General features: G+C 37.0%; 1 protein-coding gene across 2 annotated transcripts in view; it reads left to right on the top strand.

Annotated features, from left to right (window-relative positions):
* ME1 (malic enzyme 1) overlaps positions 1 to 21,394 on the top strand; it is a 155,787-nt gene that overhangs the window by 117,688 nt on the left and 16,705 nt on the right. For both annotated transcript variants that reach the window (XM_052682685.1, XM_052682696.1), the window contains 3 exons: positions 4,948 to 5,057; positions 12,186 to 12,283; positions 13,945 to 14,058. In XM_052682685.1, the coding sequence (XP_052538645.1) occupies positions 4,948 to 5,057; positions 12,186 to 12,283; positions 13,945 to 14,058 (322 nt within the window). The remainder of the gene's footprint in view (positions 1 to 4,947; positions 5,058 to 12,185; positions 12,284 to 13,944; positions 14,059 to 21,394) is intronic.

Here is a 21,394-nt window from a genome sequence, read left to right as displayed (position 1 = left end):
GAACAACAACAACAAAAAATACTCATACAGGATTCTGGAAACTCTAAAAGCCTGAAAAACAGCTACTTACCCCTTTAGGAAGGTTTCCAAAACAATGGCTGGCAATAAGAAGAAATGATCTAAATATATTTCCAGAAAAAAATATTTGCTGCAGAAATAAGTGTGGATTTTACTGATCGTATGGTTTGAATTCAAAATCATGCCCAAACTTTGAATGCTCCCTTTAGATTCTTGAGGGCTTTCCCTGTTTGGGGTTGCCAAAATGCTAGTATTATGAATTTGGTATGGTTAAGGAGCTGTGGGCATTATTCTCCAGACCATTACATAAATACGTAATCCAGAAAATTATTTTGAGAGATTAACATTGTTGTCATAGACAGTTGAATATAAATTTATTTATACATAGAGCAAAATAAACTAAGGCTGTTACCCAAAATATGTTGTAAATAAGCAATAGTGTTAGAGTGTTTTCTGACAACAACACATTGTTCTAGTGGACTGTCTCTTTTTAATCCATTGTCCAGTATTTGCCTCCAACACTCAGTGACAAATCTGAAGTTACATACTTACCATCACTTTTGTCAGCATTTTCTGTCCATAACAGAAAAAGGAAAGATGCCTTTCAATTTGTGTCCACTTGGATTGTGATTCAGACTGCCTACGTGACTTCAAGAGACAAAGTTCCAAGTACGCAAAATGATGCGGGTGATGAAACAGGATTTATGAGGGAGAGCAGTTGTCTGAATTATCATTTTTTAGGGATAATTTATAATTTTTTTAATCAGCTACCACAGTGACAGAGCCCAAACAGATGAAAGAGAGGTATTTGCAGCTACGAGATACTTGCCTGCTGGAAACCAGCAGCCCTAGCCAGATTACTGAAGCCAAGATACTGCTACAAGAGTAATACTTTCCAGAAATAAGAAGCATAAGAAAATAGTTTAGAATTTTGTAGGACATAGCACTGAGGATCAGTGTATTTCTGATATTAATTTATTTTCTGTGTGTTTCTAGTCTAGGCCTAAATGCTTTTTTTTGAAGTTATGATAGTTGATGCTCAGTGATTAAGTTCTTTCTTTGGTAATTTGTATCACCTTTCAATTTGAACACGCTTGTTAGTTATGTGCTTCCCCATTTTCCCAGTTATCCCCTATGTATACCTGGGTGAGGCATAGTGATGCACAAATGGTGTTTCTATTTCAGACAGGTGATGAAGTGTGATATGTTAGATATGACTCACACTTACAGCACTGCAGGATCATCATACAGGATGTTTGCTTGCTTCCATGACTCCATTTTTACTGACACATTCAAATTAGAAAGATTCCAGGTTATATTTTGAATGGTATGTCTTAAAGTTTCAAATATGAAGATGAAATTCTCTAAAGCGTGTGATGATTGACTTCAGCTACTTAGATAAACAATATAAAGATTAATAACTTCATTTCATGCTATAGCATTATGTAGTCCACAGCTTTTAAAATATAAAGAAATATCTCTTAAAGCTTTTTCTATCTTGACAAGCACTTGTTTGAAGAACTTTGCCTCCTTAGCTTCTTGTTCCTCCTGGAGCTGCTGGCACACAGACTGTAGGCCTTTTCCCTTTAACTTGCCCCACATAATACTCAGCCACAACCATTTAATATATTTTTTTTAATCTGATTATTTTGTTTGTAGCAAATCTCACTTCCTTCTGAACATTCCTGAGTCACCATGCGTCATCTGAGGAAACTCAGTGAAGTCAATCTGTGCTGTATCAGTGTAAAGAATTGATGAACAGCTGTTAAGAGTGTTATGCCTTAGGAAGTTATTATCAACAGTTTGGGCCTTAATAAAGGCCTGGTTCTGTGACTAAATGGGGCAGGGGAAGCTGTGGAACCATGCTCTGAGATGTGGGGAAGGGAGGAAAAGGTAGGGAGATGGACCTAAGAACAAAACAGCAGCAACGAACCAAGGGAGAAAACTAAGTCACTAAATATGATAGCAGAATGCAAGATAACACAATATAATACAGTGTAATTGGAATTGAAGCTAATAAATAAAATAAAATAAGAGAGTATGTAAAACCTAAGGCCTTATTCTAAAGCTGAAGGCGAGACGGCTGGGGAGTACACACCACAAAAACAAGCAATAAAATAAGGGGCAATCTCATGAGTCGTGAGCAGTTTTATCTTTCCTTCTGAATGGAAAATGGAAACAACCAGCAAAGTCTTCTGGGAGCTGTAGTTCTTCTCTTCAGTAAAAGGTATCCTGGAACTATGGACAATGCATGGAACAAGAGCATTAACTCTTTAACTTCCAGTGCACTGCACAATGTTGTGATGTGGAATATCCATAACAAAAATCATAAAACCATGACAGTTCACAGTATCACAGAATGGCCAGGGTTGGAAGGGACCTCAAGGATCACGAATCTCCAACCCCCCTGCCACATGCAGGGCCACCAACCTCCCCATTTAATACTAGACCAGGCTGCCCAGGGCCCCATGCAACCTGGCCTTAAACACTTCTAGGGACAGGGCATCTGAAAACTCACGATGAAGTGATAAGAGTCACAAAAAAGAGACACATTCTATTTCATGGATGTTGATTCAAACAGTTTCCCTTTATAGTGGAGAAGTCTCTAACTGAAACCATTCAAAAGCCAGTTAAATATCGCAAGGGGGTTTTCTGAATTGCCAGAGATTTTCTCTTCTGTGTTACTTCATTTGCATTTATCGCCTGTTAGTGGTTTTAAATAGCAGGTACAACTGGGAACAGGAGTGCTACAAGCAGGGAAATGCTACTTTTTTCTCAACTGTCATGGATGCCAGTGATTGAACTTAGCTGGATTTCTTTGATGTGCTAATGCTAAACCTTCACAATCCTCATGAAGTACTACTAGTGTGAGCACCACCAAGGCCTCAGGCTTTTACTTCGTTTCATATATATCACTTGCACAGAATAAAAATGAGACATATAATTTCCTTCTACTGTAATGTCAAAATTTGAGAGGCCCGGGATTAGACTGTCATTTGTTGGGCCTTTGTTCCTCTTATTTTAATTAATCAGGCAAAGTATCTTGCTCAGAAAATTAGTATGGGTAGTGTGCTCAGTACAGAATGAATGTTTTCTATTGAGAGTCTAATTTAATGTATATCACAGAGGGTTTTGATATGTGTCTAGAAAGGCAGCAAATAAGAAAATAGAGAAAAATCAAATTCAGATGAGAAAACTGAATGTTTTACTTGGTAAAGAATGTCATAATATCATCAGAAAAGAACTTCGACCAAGTTCTGGGGCTTGAGAGTGTTAATCTCATTAGTTTCATATTATTATCCAACTGTTAGCTCCTGGATCCTTATAGAATCATAGCAATTCATGTCAGATACTGAATAGAGTTAGAGATTTAAGTCAATTTTTGAAAAGTAGCTGTATTTTCTTCTCTTATTTGAACTCAGCTGTGGTTTACTATACTCAATTACTGACTAGCCAAGTTGTACTTTAATGGTTGTCTGTCATGCTGCTGAAGAAGCCCAGGTTTTTCCATAAAAGCTGAAGATACATTTGTTTTAAGCAGGGATTACCATTCTTGCCAGTGGAATGTTAGTAGTTTTGTTTAATTGTAATGTGGGTGTAAACATGTGATTTCCATGGAAATTAATTTAGTTACAGGAGGTTTTTTTTTCATTTTCTATACTGATGTCTATGCTAAACACAGCTGACAAACATATGTAGTTTAAAGAAAACTCAATTACCACAAGAGCAGAGTATAGTGAACTGCTCAGTATATGCATGTATTGCTTTTCTGGATGAAGCAGGAACTGCTTGAGATCTTGTCTTTTTACTCTTTAATGGCAATAATTTCATAACAAAACCTTACTTCAGTACTCTTTAAAAATTTTAAACAGAAAGTCTCTTACTCTGTGTGAACAGACATCAGATTTACTGAAGTCTAAAACACTTTTTAAAGAACTTCCAATATTATTCCAGGGTAGGATAAAGTTTATGTGATATTTCCAAACCTCTACAGGCAGTTTTACTACTGACCCTACATTTTAAACTTCTGAAGTTGTATTCTTTTTTCCCCCTTGTGTAAGTATTCCAGTTATGTTTTTTGTCTAGTGTTGTTTTTTTTTTCTGTTGCTAATGTGCTCTGCTACAAATGCATACTGCAATTTCAAAATATGGTGTATTCATATAACATATGCAGATGTTTTCAACATACTCTAGAAAATGTCAGTTTTAATTATTTCATTAGCTAGGGGGACAACAAAGTGTTGAAATGGGTGGTAGCTTTGCTTCTGAGTGCATTATTTAAGAAAGGTTTCAAATTCATATCAGACAATCCTTTCTGACAACCCAGTGAAACAGTAGATGTAACATTTAGATAACATTTTTTCTGCATATACACAAAGTTTTCTTATATTTTAGCCAAGCATAACTCTATGCAAACTCTCAACTATTGGTTTCCTTCCTTAACGTGTTGTCATACGTTTACCATTTGTCTAGATTAACTATATTGCTACTAAAGCTTACTTTATAACAGGAATGGGCTAGTGTGGCACTGTGAGTGACGTTGAGCTGCTGATCTGTAAAATAACATTAAAATAAAATCCACATTCTGAATGTGTTACTTCCTCACTGCCCTTCCTATGGGGACAATCTTTTTACTCATTAGCTGATTGCTCTATGAAGACTGCTGCTGAGATGTCTGCAGCCCTTTTCCCTGATCTTTTATTTTTAACCTGGAACTGAGTAAAGAACATTAGCACTCTAATTATGCCTTGTAGATAATTTATATTAGCATGTAGATACAGAATGCTACAGAAATGCATTAGCAGATGTTATCATATTCTATCATCATATTGCAGTTGTATTCAAAATCTGATTGCAAATAGTAGCAGCCTTTTAATACGCAATTACATATTTTCATAATTTAATGCACTTTCTGTTTTGTCTTTCCAGTTATGGCATGAACTGTCTCATTCAATTTGAGGATTTTGCTAATGTTAATGCATTCCGCCTGCTGCATAAGTACCGTAACAAGTATTGCACTTTCAATGATGACATTCAAGGTAACAAACTCTTTTTCTTCTCTTCTGATGCTTACATGTCAGAGAAATAATTTTCCCTATGCTACTTGAGGATGTTAGTATGAGGTCACATTTAGCCTTGGGTTTCCTCAGCATGGCTTTCTGGTGAGCTGTCTTTGACCTTAACCTTTCCTCTCTCATTTATTTCCCTTCTCATGCTTTATTTAGATGTTCACTCTTCAGGGTTTTTTTTCAGTAGTTCAATGTGTGCTTAGTTTTCTCGTATAAACGATTTACTCCAGATCTTTGGGCAAATGTCAGGTTTAAAGCCTGGACTGCACTTCTTCAGGTCTTTTTTTATTATTATTATTTTGCCTTTCCAGTTACAGCTGCCATTTCCCTGAGCAACAGAGCTTTCTTGATAAATGTCAACATTTATTTCAGTTCTTACACTGACAACTCAGCTAAGTATCCTGATTTGTGTTGCAGTCTCAGGGCCACATTCAATTTTAGAGGGAAATTATCCCCCTGACTCTGCTTTCCAGTCTGAGTCATTTGTAGCAACTGATGAAAGGAAAAGATCAAGGATGAGAATAAAGATTTCCAATGAGAAAAGTCGGAAGCAGAAGTCAGAGCCTGTATGACTGTGCTCTGCTGTGATTTCTGGGTTTTGCCAGTAAGCAAGTTCTCGGTCTGGTAGGCCTTGCAATGTTTTCCTCCCAAGAAAGGAGACAAGTTCCTTTGTGAGTTATCTAACCTCTTTTCAGGAAAACAGCACTGGAAAATGACTTCTCCAGGGCCTTAAGTGCACGATTTCCTTGCCAAGAGACTGAAGATGGAAGTACTGGGGAGAGGCACCCAGGGAAGGAAGGATCTGTGCACCCAGCTGCCTCATGCCCCTTCACGAATTCAGGTGTTCCCAGCACAAGTGAGATAAAAACTGGGAATTGAGCTGTTTTAATTTCCAGCACCTCTCAGGGATACAAAGCCAAGCAGTAGGTGCTTCAGTTTTTAAAATCCTTTTTGTGTTGCTCATGGGACCTAGACACTATTTCAGGGACTCATGAGTTCCTTAGTCATGCAACCACACAGAATCTTTAAATTTATTTAGTTTCTGCAATTTAATTTGTCTTTGAGGGTCTTTCAGTATTTCCCTTGGTGATATTTTGGACTTCAGGGTAACCTCCAGCCGTAATGCTTATATATCTTCCAGAAGGTGAAGGAAGATGCCATTAACCTGCCTTAGCTCTCTGTCATTTGTCCTCATATCTCCACAAAAAAACCTTCAGTACCTTTTTTGTAGATTGCCATCTTCCCCTGTAATGTGGAAGTGGAATAACAGCCCAAATACAGATCCAAGGATTTCTTTTTCCTTTTCCCTCTTCCTTTTCCAAGTGTGTAACACCTTAGGATCTCTCACCTGACCACATTACTGAGGTAGATGGTGCTAATCTCTCAGCAATCCTCAGAGGTTTTCCATTTCTAACAGTATTTTTCAAAAACTGGAACAGGTTGCCCATTGAGGCTGTGCATACCCCCTTCCTGGAAGCATTAATGGCCAGGCTGGATGGGGCTTTGAGCAACCCGGTCAAGAGGGAAGTGTTCCTGCCTATAGAAGGAGAATCTTAAAAGGGATCTTAATTGAAAGGAGAATTGAAAGGGATCTTAAAAGGTCCCTTTCAATCCAAAGCATTCTATAATTCTCCAACACTGACTTGTTTTCATTAGTGATCTTATATATAGGAGAAATACTAGTATTTTTTCATGTCAAGCTTTACAAAATTTTTAAATGCCTCATTAAAATTAGGTTCAAAAATCTGATTGTTTCCAGTATATTTAGGAAAGAGAGATCATAAGGATAGTGTGGATTTTTCTTTAAGACACAGGTGTTTTTTTCTCTCCCAAAGTTCTGCCTTGCACCAATGCTACAAAATGAATCAGGGTTTCTGAACACAAAGCAAGCAGATTGTTAGGGTGGAAGATGGTCTCTACTTGGTGAGCCCTCCTGAAAGGAGACAGTGTTGGGATTCACAGTTCAGGAGCCTGAAAAATCCCCTCAGAGAAACTATCCTGTTCTGTTTCCTGCCACAAGGTTGTTGAAGAAACCTGCTAATGCTGATTAAAGAAGATGTAGATCTGGAATAGCAGTGCCTGAAATCTTGAGTCCTTTGCTAAGCAGGTGGCATGCTGTGTATACAGTCAGGAGCAGCCTTGGTGCCTGCAGTTATGCCCCTGCTGCTGTGGCAGCCTGGGTGCTGGGTGCCTCTGTAGTGGTGGAGCCCCTCATAAAGCCCAGCTGTGGGCAAGGTAGGATGCCACACTCCCTTCCCACTCCCAGTTTGGTTTTGCTGTTCCTGTTGAAAGACTTTTTGGTACTCAAGCACAATCAGTGGCTCAAGGCAAGTTTCCATGACTTAGGAGCATTCGTTTTATGTGGTTCTCTTAATGTTTGTCACACAGTGATTGCTTTTAGTCACTGCTGATGTGGATGAATTTCTCTAGGTTGCCAATTATTTCAGCCAACTGTTGTGATTTTGCCCACCTTTGTAGTTCAGAATTGCCTCAATGGGAAATGACAAACTTCTAGAGCTAAGCCAATCTATCTAAGATGTTTCTATGTGCATATAATTCTGTAAGTTTTTATTTAGCATTCTAGCACTAATTTATTGTGCCATTATGGGCACAGAACCTGTACTTTATGCCAACAAAAATAATTTCAATACAGCGTAATTTCTCCATGTAAATAACTTCAGCATTCATCATGATTTTAGATGTCATTTGTTTTTAACAGCTGTGTGCTGTTTAATTGAATCAAAACTTTATTAAAAACAACAAACCTAAAGTAAAAATGTAGAGCATATAGAGTTTAACATTATTACTTCATTTTCTGTGCTCTGATTTAAATTATATGATAAATTTTTAGCAGACCACTTCAGTAATTGGGGAAATAAGATCTGAAAGTTATATTATGACCAATTCAACATTTAGTCAGTGCAGTTCTCAGAAATCTGAATTCTCTGTGAAAAATATTCTCCTTTTCAAAATGTAATTCTTTTTAATGCTAACATTGAAAATGTTTCACTTAGTAACTGGAAATTCCAGTCCTTGAAATCAATTGGAAAAAAGGTTTTGCTTTTGTTGTGATGGGTGTGGGGAGTCAAATCCATTCTCTTACAGGGAACTTGGGAAATGTAAAATTGGGAGATATATAGTAATTGAAATGTTTATATCATATCTCAAATTCAGATAGTGAGTGTAAACTGTACAAACTTCTTTCCTAATATGGGGTGAAATATGCTTAGAGGTGGAACAAATGTTCGAATCTTTTAAATTTAATAGCAATGATAATAATAACAACCCTACCAAGACATATACCATAGGTCTGTGATAAAGTGTCTTTTTCTTCTGGTATATGCACTCTGTCACCTGTCCATACTGGTAAATTCATGCTGAAATCAACATGTTTTCAAATAAGTCCCCCAGAGTAGCTTTTGTATACCTTCCCAAATGTATGTACAAGAATGTGCATATACACGTATTCTTCTCTTTCATTTTTCCATCATTATGGGTGAAAAAATCTTGCCTTCAGGCAGCCTGTTCCAAGTGCCTCTGCTTGGGCAAGAGCTTGGCTCTCCATCACTCCTTTCTAGCCTCAGTCAACAGCAATTCTTTGCTTTATCGCTCCTCAAAGATACCATATTTGCTCTTTTTCAAAGGCTCCACTCCTGCTTCCCTGCACATTACCACCCTCCTTGCACTGCTCATGCTGCAGTGTGGAGCAGGGATAGGATTTCTATGGGATGTGAACTACCCTTAGCCTTTACCTCACTACTAAATGAGATTGCACCTTTTAGGTAGGACACTTACTCTCACGGTTTTTTTTCCCAGTAGGAGTAAAAGAGGACAATGCATTTTTTCCAGCACTCTGTGTCAGTTGGAAGAATGACACTGTTAGCATATGATTTCTATTATGTTGTGTTTTGAGAAATACAAGTTTTGGTTTTACCACTTCCTAATACTTCAGCCCAGAATGCATACTTAAGATCTTAAGATGTTCTGCAAAGCTTCCTCTCCTTTTGTTTGCTTTGTTTGCTAGCATTTAAAGATGCTGTTGAGAAAACAAAATAAAGGAAATAATGATCTGATTACATTTTTTTTTTTTTATTTAAATAATGTGTAAGTGCTTCAGTGCCATAAATCAGTTATTGCTTATTCAAATTAAACTGCATCCAAAAAAAATTAAGTTCCCCATCCTTTTGTTCTGGGGCCTTTCCCCTCTTTTTTTTTTTTTTTTAATTGTTGCATCTACTGAAAGAAGAGTGCTCTGTAAAGCATTTTCAATGTACTAGCCCTGAAGTCTCTGGTTTCTAGGAATTCCTGTAACATCATATTGCTTACAGTACCAAGCAAGACTAAGCATCTTAGATTGAACACAAAAACTTGTTGAAGAACAATGCACTTCCAAATTTCACATCTAAATTGACATTTCCTTAGAAAAATACCTTTCATTATCAGTCTTGCTATGGCTATTGTGTAGAAAATTTGGGACAAAGGAATCCATTTTCAAAACAATACCAGTGTTCGTTTTAATCTGCACAGAGAGGATTTAACCTATGCTCTGTGAGAGAGGGAAGGAAAGCCAATTCTCATCATGAAAGAGAGAGCGGAAAAAGCAGTGAGATTCTTTTTCTGCACTGCAACATCCTCCAGAACCAGTTAGGCTCTGGCAGTTTGATATGAATTGCATTTTGATCCTTTTCAAAAACCTGACTTGGTGTTCACAGTGAAATGGAAGATGGGAGCAGTTCCGGTCAGACAGATCTGCTTTTCACTCAGTCAGCTGCTCTCCTTCCATGAGGAATGAATAAGGGAAGCTGGTGATGAGGAGTGATGACAGCTGCTGCCATCAGCAAACAGTGATAGAGAACTCACTGCTCTAATAAATGGGGTCATTATGCTTTCTAGAGGCAAGAAAAACAATACAGAGTATGTCTAAATTATACCATTTTCAGGGCAGTTCTTGTGTAAAAATTGTAGTTCATGAGAAATGCAGAATATTTGTGTGTTGCTAACCTAAACTTTCTGAATCATCCTCAGAATGAGCATACGGGTAGCAAAAGCTCACATAACGTGCAAAATTTAATTGACTTTCAACATAATATAGGGTCTCTTTCAACTCAAATGATTCTATGATTCATTTTTTGTATTTTATGTCTTTTTCCTTAAAACACACAGAGTCAACTCTGTAAAAATATTCCAACTGATCAGATATAATCACAGTTCATTTTTCCAGCTAAAAAAAACTTAGCAATACATCAGCCAGGAAGATAAGCAGGGTCCCAGCATTCCCATTCATGATAAATTAACACTATTTTATTTTATCTCCATCACTAGCAAGCAGCCTGGAGAGAAGATTTCCTGCTCTCCAAGAGTTCTACTGTTGTCAGGGAGCGGCTGCGCCGTGATTTCTGGCCATCTCCTGCCTGACAGAAGGGACTGCAGGAGCTGGGAATGGGGCCTCCTTTTTCAGGGGGGCAGATCAATGGCTTTAGGAGTCAGCTATGTTATGTCAGCTTCCTCCTCCTCTCCTGCAAACACAGCTGTGTAACATAAAATAGAAGAAAGCACTTGGCATCCAAAGAGAGGATGGGGTTTTATTGAAGGTTATGAGGAGTGTTTGGTAGAGTACCAAGGGAAACTGAGAAGGAGGTCTGATTTTCTCTGGTTTGCCATTATTGGTCTTTGCCAACTTGGCACTTTCCAGAGGAAGACTTAAATTTGTCTGGGAAAGAAACAAACTAACTCTTGGACTCTGCTGGGTGGAAGTGTCTCAGCCTGACACTTGGTGTTCCTGAAGCGATGCCTCAGAGGAACCATTTTTTATTTTTATTTTTTAAAAATCCAGGAGAAGAGAGTAAATGATCTCAGCTCTGACCAAGTAATAAAAATGACTAAAAATGACAAAATTGTATGGTCTAAGCATTAAGTGGGCTAAGAACAAGATGTCCTGTATTCCTGAGGATTGAAGGGAAACATCATAATGGAAAGCACACAACAAATAATTTTTTCCTTTAGTCCTATAGGCATGCTTCTTAACTGTTCAGATGCACCTCTTAGCTTTAAAATATTTGCTCAATTTTTTACCAAGAGTTACATTTTTTTAAACTATTTATTTATGAAAACTAGATGTTCCTACATAAAAACCGCTGATTGGAACCAAACTTTCCACACCAAATGGTGTCTTTTAAGGACAGATTTACCTACTCCCAGGTTTTCTACTACTGCTATTCTTTTACCTTGTTCGCTACCTGTGTTTGACACTTAGAGGTTTGTGTGCATACAATGTGAAAACCTGTTTTGACCATCTCCTCAAGCTTAACATAGAGGTTACAGCTTTAAACTTGGCTTTGCTTGTGGGAAAGTGAGCTTGTGAATAGCAAAAGTACCTCATGCAGGAGAACTGTATGTTGAGGGGAAATGGCCAATGTGCAGTTGGCCAGGTGCTTTTGAAGGCCTCAAGTTCCTCTGAAGGAAAAATCAGTAGTAATGTGAACCATACCCTCAAAAGAATTATTACAGAAGTTTTCAGATGCAGTGGGAGGGTTGGTGCCTCAAATAAGCTGGTCTTATCCTTTCAGCTCCCTTGATTTCTCTGTAAATGTTTGCAATTTGCTTTTCTACTCTTACAACATCTACATGAGAAGTAAGAGTTTATTATTATGTAGTAGTATGGCCATTACAGCATTATCAGTTCTCAACAGTTCCAAAGAAATGTTATCTCCGGTAGGTTTGGTGCAGATACCTGTTTCAAGAGTGACTCTGTTCTTAATTTTCAGTATCTGGAACCATTCAGAATGCTTCTTTCTGGGCTATCCAGTTTTTTTCTTCCTGAAAAAGATTGTAACTAGAATATTTTGTCACATTTTGGTCGCACCAGTCATGTTGCCCATTCAGTAGAATGAATTGGTTGATGATAGAATGAAGATATTCCCACCTACACCTTATTTTCATAAAGACAAAGTATAGAAAACTGCAGTTCCACTGAATATTTGCTTACTAGGCCAAGTATCTGTATCTTAGCTGAAAGTGACTGTGAAATCATATGAAATGTATGCCTAATGCCTTGTAGATCTTTGTGGGCTAATAAAAGACAACCATTTATTTCTTCAGGAACAGCATCTGTGGCAGTTGCAGGTCTTCTTGCAGCTCTGCGTATCACTAAGAACAGGTTATCAGATCACACAGTGTTGTTCCAGGGAGCTGGAGAGGTATGTGTTTTTAGACAGCAGTTCTACTTTGAAAATGTTTCTTAATATTTATTTAAGTTATAATGCATCCAATTTACAAGGAGATAAAACAGGCAGAATTACCACTGAAACCTGATAAAAGTCACTGCTTAATTCAAATGTAAACTTACAAAAAATATTCTCTGATCCTGTAGTCAGGCCTCATATTTTCACAAGAAATTTTGAGATCTGTTCTCTTTTTAAACATGAGGCTTTAGCTCTTCAGCTCTCAGTAGAAACTTAAAAAACAAAAACCAAAAACAAAAAGCCTGGATAGATAGAAGAAATATTTTAGATAGCCAAAGAGATAAAAATCTAATATATTTATTTCTATGTGTTATTTAGTAAGAAGCAGTGCCCCTGTAATTTTTTCCTCTCATTAATTATAGTTCTCTACTATTCTTCATGTGAAGACCATGAATTTCTGAAGATTTTTATGAATGCTTGTTTTTTGACACTAGTTGTTCCACATACATTCCCAGGCTGCTGACACACAAGTCGAAGTTGTACTTATCCATAGCGTGGCTGTCAACTGGTATATGAAATAAGACCATGGTGCCATGAAAATTTGTGAAAAATATTATTCATGGTCACAGATCCCCTTTGTAGGGGCAGTAGATTAACTCATCTTTGTGTAGTCCAGATATTTTTAATGTGATTCAATATTTAATTTAACTGAAATAGACCAGCTGAGTGGAGAATGCCTGGTGTAAGTCAGTGCCTTTTTCCATCAAGTCTGTCAGTCTCTACTGTTCTTTCTCCTGACTTTGCTCCATGTTCAGCAGACAGATGAATTCACAGTCAAATGTTTTGGGGTTCTCTTATCAGTTTTTTCAGTGTTTCTGTGCTGCAAAAAGGTTATTGTATATATCTTCCCAGCCATGTGAGCTCATTCCTAATAAAAGTACGTATTTCTTAATTGTTAGGTAGAAAAAGGGAATCTCAGTTGATTCTCAGTGAAACTGAAAAATAAAGAACAAGAATAATACCATTAATATATATGAGTTAGTAATCAAAAATACCAAGTAGACTGTTGACTCATTTTGTTGCCTGCTTTTCAATCTGTTCCTGTATTTGATCTGTTGGCTGAAATAGAAAATCCATTAAGAATGATATGTTTCAGCAAAATATTGATAAGTGATTTTTTTCTTACCCCTGCATTCATTGGGAGCACAGCCAAGTCTACAGTTACAAAATGCATGAACAGTAGGTAAAAGGAGATTACTTTCTTGATGGACATTTTAAAGAAAGATAAGGAACAAAAATTCTTTTAGGACTGCATTTTACTTTCTGGTAGAATGTGATTTCCTTTGGCTTAAATTACAAAGAAAAACAAACCTTTATGAACAAAAAAAAAAAACATCAAAAAACAACCTACAATTTTATATGATTGTATGGGATGTGTTAGTTTTAACATTTAAATTAGAGTTTGGTTATTATGCTATCCATACTTCAATTGCCACCCTAAGGTGTATCTCTACTTTTCAATATGGTTTCTAATTACTGAATATTAGTGCCCATTCATTACTATTTTATTGTTAAATAAATGAGGTGACTTATTTAAAACAATGTCTAGAGGAAACAAGTCAGTAGGGGATTTCTTTCATTTCTAGTTTCATATAGTTCTTTTATTTTTCCTACAGGCTGCACTGGGGATAGCAAACCTAATTGTTATGGCTATGGAAAAAGAAGGGATGTCTAAAGATGCAGCTATCAGAAGGATATGGATGGTTGACTCAAAGGGATTGATAGTGAAGGTAATACACTTTGCTTATTCCTTTAAATGTTGTGATAGTTACTAGTAGTCTGTAGATAAAGGCAAAAACATAATTTTTATAACAGGAACTACAGCAGTTCTTCTCTCTTGTCATAGCAAGCATTTTTCTTTCTTTTTTTTTTTTTTTTAAGTGTATTAAATAAATAACAGGCTCCCATTTTACTTCAAGGGAAGGTTGATTATGCCTGGAGTTTCTGACCATTTCCATTAGAGATGAGAAAAGAATTTCTCAGCAGTTCATGAAAAAAACGGTGTAGGAAATAAGTGTTCAACTTGTGAGTTTAATATTCTCCATGTTCACACTACTTTTATTTGTTAGTGCAGTCTTGTATGAAGATGTTTGTATATGTGCTATTAGCAAAATATTCAAAGATTTTTTTTTAAAAGAAGGAAAATATTTTCAAGGCGAATGTTTTCCTGGTGCTGCAAACATGTCTTCCTTCTTTGGGAATGGAGATATATTGCTTTGAATAGCTTCTATGCACAGCGATAGAGTTCATATTGCAGATGTTGTGGTCTGCAGTGCTATCAACATTGGTCAGGATTTGAAATTGCTGAGAGACTGCATCAGTCACCCTTACTTCATTCCTTCTGTGTGCCAAAATAAGGAAACAAATGTATTCCATGTGCCAGAATAAAGAAACTGGGTATGTTTTAAAAGGTGGTTATGTATTTAATGGTTTGTGAGCTACTTAAAAGAAATGTACGAAAGGCTCTTTGACTCTGCTTTTTCACCCTACTTTTTGGTTAGTATTGTTTGTGGCCATCTTTGTTGGCACTGTACTCTTTTGTGGTGTTCTTTAGTTGTCTAATATTTAAGATATTTTGTAGTTCACATGCATTTGCATGAGGAGCATGAATTCAGCACTGTGTATGTGAGTTAGTTTATTAAACAGTATCACAACACCCTTTGTTTGTCTTATTACAGGAAAAATAGTAGGATCATAGACACTGAGATGTGAAAACACTGTGCAAGTCATTTTGGACATTTTTTGCTAGATGGCATAAAAATTGTCTGATGGGTACAGAAAAAGCCATATCTTGCTACAGATTAAGATAATCTTCTGTTTGTTTCTGTTTTTTTAACAAAAAGTTTGTAATGCTTTTGGTTTTCATCTAATATGCGTAACGTGTTCTGGATCCTGACACTGATAAGTGAAGGGTTGTGCATCTGCTGTAGCTGATGAAACTTAGAGGTTGTCTAAGACGAATAATGCATTGCTCAATTTCCTCCACTGTACTGACTGGGAATATAATTACAAAAATAATACAACTGGGTTCATGGGTAGAAATGTAAGAGCTTCATGGCCCCAAAACAGTAAACCTGGCCTTGTAGCATGGCTATGCTACCAAGGTTGTTAAGCAGCCTTTCTTCCCTTCTGCTTCTTTTACACCTCTGACTTCTGCTGCTAATTTGCTAGCCAGCCGAGAAGCCAGGTTGTTGCTCTTGGTACTCACAACTCATTCCTTTCACAGTTTCTAATTTTTTAGTGCTTCAGTGACCGTATTCTTTCCTCAACGCCTTCTAGCTTCAGTGCTCTCAAGCAGGGCCAAAACCAATCACTCTCTTACACAGTTCGTAAGTTCCTTTCTTCTGCCTGTTCTTTCTGGTGGGGCTTTACTTGGGTTTTGTCCAAAGAGCAGTCCGCTGAATTTCATGTCCTGCCTGAAGTATATTTGTGAACTGTTCATGATAGCCAGACATAACAGTTATCTGAGATAGATTAGGGCTGACCACTACTTGGCTTGCTGGAGAATTTGAGACCAGCTGTTGATGCAAGCAGTGGGATCTACTGGAATACATTTCAAGACCATGCTCGTTGTCCTGGAAGATCTGTGGGCAATGATCATAGAGCCAGGCAGAGCTGAAGGGGCTTGAGAAGGGGTGGCCACTTCCAGCTGTGGCATATTTTGTGGCAGAGCCAGCTGGAACTAGAAGTTGGTGACACTACAGTGCCAAGCCTGAGCTGAGTGTGAGGAAAATTGTTCTTGGTCAAGAGCTCTGCAAATCCTGCCTTGGCTTTCTTCTGATGCTAGATATCCTAAACAAAAATTATAAGTAAATAGATGTAAAAAAATCTTAGGCCTCTTGAGGCTAGTGATTTAACTGCCAGGAAGTCATATTTACAGTAAGTAAATAATTAAGTTCTTCCTGGTACCATTTTTCTGGTCTGAGAAGGAATGCCATGCTTTACGTACACTTAGGAAATTACTCTGGCTTTAGCTGATTGAGGAAAAGTGTTGCAAGAGTCAAGAGACTTTCCAAACTCTTAGAGATGAGATAAGAGAACAGGAACATTTTTGAGAAAGCTGAACAATAGGAAGGATTCTATTCCTAGAAACCTTTTCATTATTGCTAACAGGAGATTCATCAAGCAACAGATTAGCTCACCTATTAAACAACTTTTGCTTAACCTAAACTGACTCTTATTTCTTACTGCTATCAAAGGTCTATCAAGAAAACCTGTACAGTGAGAGTCCCTTAAGATTTGTCTTATCAAAAACTGCCTGACCAAAAGTAGTGTCCTGGAAACCGGGAGACCCTTTCAGTCCCAGAAATATTCTGATCTCTTGTTTTAACAGTATGAAGAACAACAGAATCTCTAAAGACTCGGCAATTATTTTGTCCAAGTAAATTATTTTTTACATCCATTTTTTTTTCTGTTCTGTCCTTTGATCACTGATTTTGCAATGCGTGGTTATAGATTTAATCATTGTTTCTCCTTTCATCTGCTTTGAATAGCATTTCAACAAGTATAATCCAAAGAAAAATAACCTTGGGACTTTCGTTGACCTGCGTATGGACATCTTCCATCTTTTCTCCCTCCACCACCCCCAAAATCTGCCACGAAGTCACTTATTAGGCTTTTGCAGCTGATTTTTCCTTTGTGGGTTTTTAATTGTTCAAGTACAGCTGTGTTTTCATTTTCTTGTATTTTATGCTTTTCTTTTTCCCCTGGGAGCAATTTTTCTTCATTAAGCTGAGTTTGATGACCAGCTTTTCTGCTATGTTGTGGTGAAAGAGCTGGTGGTGAAGGTTACATTTATTGTACCGTCTACAGTTTTGCTCTCTGATTCATTCTGAATACCTTGTAATGCTCCTATTCATGAGGGCAAGTTTTGTTTATGCTATTTATTTATTTGTTAATCTGCTTATGTTGTTGCTTTTGCACTCTTGTGTATTAGGAGATTCTGTCATGTAGTTGGGACTCATCTTTAACTCTGAATTTTGTCACAGAGACTGACTGGTATATGTATACTGAACTATATTAATCAATATGTATTGTCTTCCAAATTCCTTTTCGTTCCTATTTGCTATCCTCATTTTTCTTCTCTTAATGATACTACACATAAGTGTGATATGTTCTGAATGCATTTTATCTTCTTTGAAGCTGCCATAATGTCATGCTTAGCTACGTCAGTGACCAAATCTTCACCCATAATCTTCAAAGACAGTGCATTCATTCGTGCCAAGTAGCCAAGAAAAGGCAAAAACTTAAGAAGAGTCTTATGATGTTCATCTGAGGGAGTTGATCCCAACAACAACAAAAAAAGATGATGCTCACCATTGTGTATATTTTAGTTAAGTCCTGCAAAACCTTCCTGCAGGGTAGTTCTTGAGCTGCACAGAGTGATTATGCAAATAATAAGTAAGTTTTAATATTTAAGGAGAGTGTACCTATGCTGCAAAATATAATTTAATTCTTTTGTGAAGTTTACCTGTAATTTGCAAGATTGCTTGTATGCCATGTGATTTCCAGTGCAAAAATGAACTTCCATAACATGGGGATAAATATTATCCTTCATTTTGAAGAGTATATCAACATGAAATATATTGGTCTTGGCATTTTTTTACTCTGCACTTCAGCACATCAACACTTTTGTGTAATTGAGTACTTTGTATTTTAAATGTCCATCAGCTATGTGATTTCATTCCGTGTAAGACTTCTGGGCAATCTGGATGAAGTGGTGCTCAGGGACGTGATTTAGCAGAAGGTTGCTAGAATTAGGGTAGTACGGTTAGGTTGTGGTTGGACTTGATGATCTTTAAGGTCTTTTCCAACCTGAGTAATTCTATGATTCTAAGTCCAAACTGAATGGCAAGATCAGTGTCCCAAAATACTGAACTCTTTAAGAGGAGGACAACAACAGACACCAAAATGTTGGTTTTCTGTTGTCTTCATTATTTAGAATGAAGATACCAAAGTAATCCTCTAAAACATTTTCAGAGGAGCACAAACTTTCACAATTCCCCTTTTCCTACTCACTTTTGAATATCTCTGGCAATCTTATTTGGAAATTTTACTCATAAGCAGTGAATTGACAATGGGAAGAATCGTCTTTAAAATTCATGGCTTAGTCAAGATTTGATACATACACAGTTCAATCTTGTCTTAGAGAATGGTGGAAAAGAAAGGACATTTGAGACTGACAGAATTACAGTGCCATCTAGGTGTGGTTGCTCACCTTACAAACAGGGCAACTGGTAATATGTGAATGATCATTTGCTGCTCAGAATCCGATTCTGACTGTCTGAATTTTACTGATTTTTTTCAGTATGCTTGTAATCGATTCTATTAAAATTGCTTAAGAAAAACCTTTGAACTTCATTTTAGGTTTTAAAGCCATTTTATAAATGGTTTAATATTCTATATGTTGTTTAATGTTATATCTGCTTCTTCTGTGAACGTTTTAGTAATCTCTGCCTTCCTGTTTATCAACAGTCAATTGTTCTGACTCTCTACTTCTGTCTTTTATCAGATCATTTATGTCTGATTGCAATTGCCCCTGACTTTTTGAGCCAAAAGACTCTTGCATCTTTAGCAAAGATGCAATGTGTGGGATATCTCCAAACATCATAGTCACTTAAAGCAGTCTGTCTTATTTTACTCATGTACTGACTCAGTGAAGTACTGTGTTTGTTTCTGCTGTTATTCTCATGACTGGGGAAATAGTCTGTTCAGTTTCATCTTGAATATATCTTGTTTTATATGAAGTATAAATTTTGCAGAAGGAAAATACATTAATTTGTCTTTGAGTTCTTATGAATCATTATACTTGTGACTCATACTTGAAAAGTAATCTATGAAAACAGTTGAAGAGAAGGCAAAAGGCTGATTGGTGGCGTGTATTCAATTAATACCCACATTATTTTCTTAAGAAGTGACACCACCAACTATTTGGATGTTAAATTTGTTGCCATGCAGCTATTCCCTCTTTGACACCGTATGCATTGGATGTTCAGATGACATGATGACCTTATCTGGATGGGTTATGGTTTCTTATGCTTTGATATTGCAGTGAAGGATTGTTTTGCTCCATTTTATTTTTATTGTTCTGTAGACTCCCAACTTGCTCTACTTCTCAGATCTTCTTGAAATAATTGTCTTAGTAAGCTTTGTCCGGCCTGTTATTCTTTTATGCTTATCTATGGAAAGTGTATTTTGTATGCTTGGGAGGACTTACATCTTCTGACAGTGTGTTTTTAAGTTGACATTAGAATTATAGTTCTTACCTAAATCTTATGTTTTACTGCCAACTGCCAATTATGACATTATCCGGTCCAAAAAATGTGGTGGGTTACTCTTATATTTTTTTGTTTAATTGGTTAGTTGTTTTTGTTTTCTCTGTCAAATGAATTTGTATCAAATTATGTTAATTGTGTATTCAGGATTTTTGTTTCTAAATGAGGTAACATAGGAGTGCCTGTGCCCTGCAAGTCCTTGATCTTCAGTGACATGCCTATATCCACACATTCTTTTTTTTTTTTTTTCCCCTACTTGCCAAATTTGGTAATTGATATTAACCTTGAGTTCTGCCTACGTAAGGCATGCCATAGTTGCTGCCTACAGACACGGAGTTGAAGTCATGTAAAGATTATCTCCTAACAGAGGGATGTTTCACCCTTTCTCCCATGACTCTTAACTGTATTTTTCTCCCTTTTTTCTTGACGCTTTAATTGTTGTTTTGCTTAGAACTCTGTAAAGAATTCATTTAAGAAATTAAGAAAACCACAACATTTTTCCTGTTGGAAATGCTATGCTTTTCCACTTTGGTTTTTGTTTTGTTTTGTTTTGTTTTTTGTCTACAGTTCTCATGTTCTTTTGCGGTTCTCACGTCTCCAGCATTCAGGAAACCTTAGATGAATTTATTAATTTATCTGAGTGCTGATCTCTGTTCTCTTGTTTAAATAAGCTGCAGTTGACACAGCCAAATGGAGGCAAGTATTTATATAAATAGATTTGTGCCTCCCTGGTTGAGAGATGGGACCAGTGCCAGCGCAGCGTCTAATGTGGGGCAGAGCAGTCATCAGGGTGCTCTGGCTTGCTCTCGTCTGCCTCTGAGATGATGGAAATAGTGAGTCTTGGAGAGCTTCCAGCCATGCCACTTGCCTGCCTTATGTAAAGCTGCTCTACTCTTCAGCATTGGTACGCAAGGCATTCCCTGGGGGACCGGCTCAAACAGGCCGTGGCATTAGATTTCTAATTGGTAGCATTCATGAGATTTGCCTCTTCATTTTTTCTATTTCCCATATACATTTCTGCTGTGCGGCCAGAGCTCCTGTTTTTACAGCTGTTTTTGATGAGTTTTCTCAGGGTTTTTGATGGGTCAGTTTTGTTTGTTATCTGACCCTCCATGTGATTCTGTGGTATGATGATATGAACAATTTTCTCTGGAAACTGATGCATGAAGAGTGATCCAGGGATATCCTTTCTTTGTGATGTCTATCAACAATGGTAACTAACATCTAATGTTATCTAACATAACTATCTAACTATCTAACATCTAATGTTAATCTAAACTGAAAACTGCTTCCAGTTCACATCCGAAATGCAAGCAGTTTTTCATAAAACTGTTAACTATTGAGTTATGCTACTTCACTGTTCTCCTTGGATTCCAAATCCCAGTGTACAAATGACATGCTTTACTATTGTTAATGATAGGTAATATCAGTGACTCTTTCTTATCCATTAGAAAGTATAGATGTTTTAGGTTTGCCAAGATCTTTCGTTCATAATATCACCATCAGAGAATGCTGCTATTGTTTCTTTATCTCTGTACTTTGCTGAATTAACACAGTCCACATTGTAACGCATTTGCTAATAAAGAATTTAGCTCATATTACTTTCCATCTGAGATACCATAGTGGCTTCTAATATAGCAACCTGTCTATTTTGAGGTGCCTTTGTGCTCTTTTGTTCAAATCCAAAATATACCATTGGTTTCTTGGTACTAAATGATACTGTGATACAAACAGTATTTTTCTCCTCTGAAGTCATTTCTGATATTTTCATTGATTCTTTGGACTGAGATTT

Source organism: Tympanuchus pallidicinctus, unplaced genomic scaffold (genome assembly GCF_026119805.1).
Source record: "Tympanuchus pallidicinctus isolate F22 unplaced genomic scaffold, pur_lepc_1.0 scaffold1, whole genome shotgun sequence".
NCBI lineage: Eukaryota > Metazoa > Chordata > Aves > Galliformes > Phasianidae > Tympanuchus > Tympanuchus pallidicinctus.
Note: the sequence above shows the minus strand (reverse complement) of the source record. Positions and strands in the feature narration are given on the sequence as shown.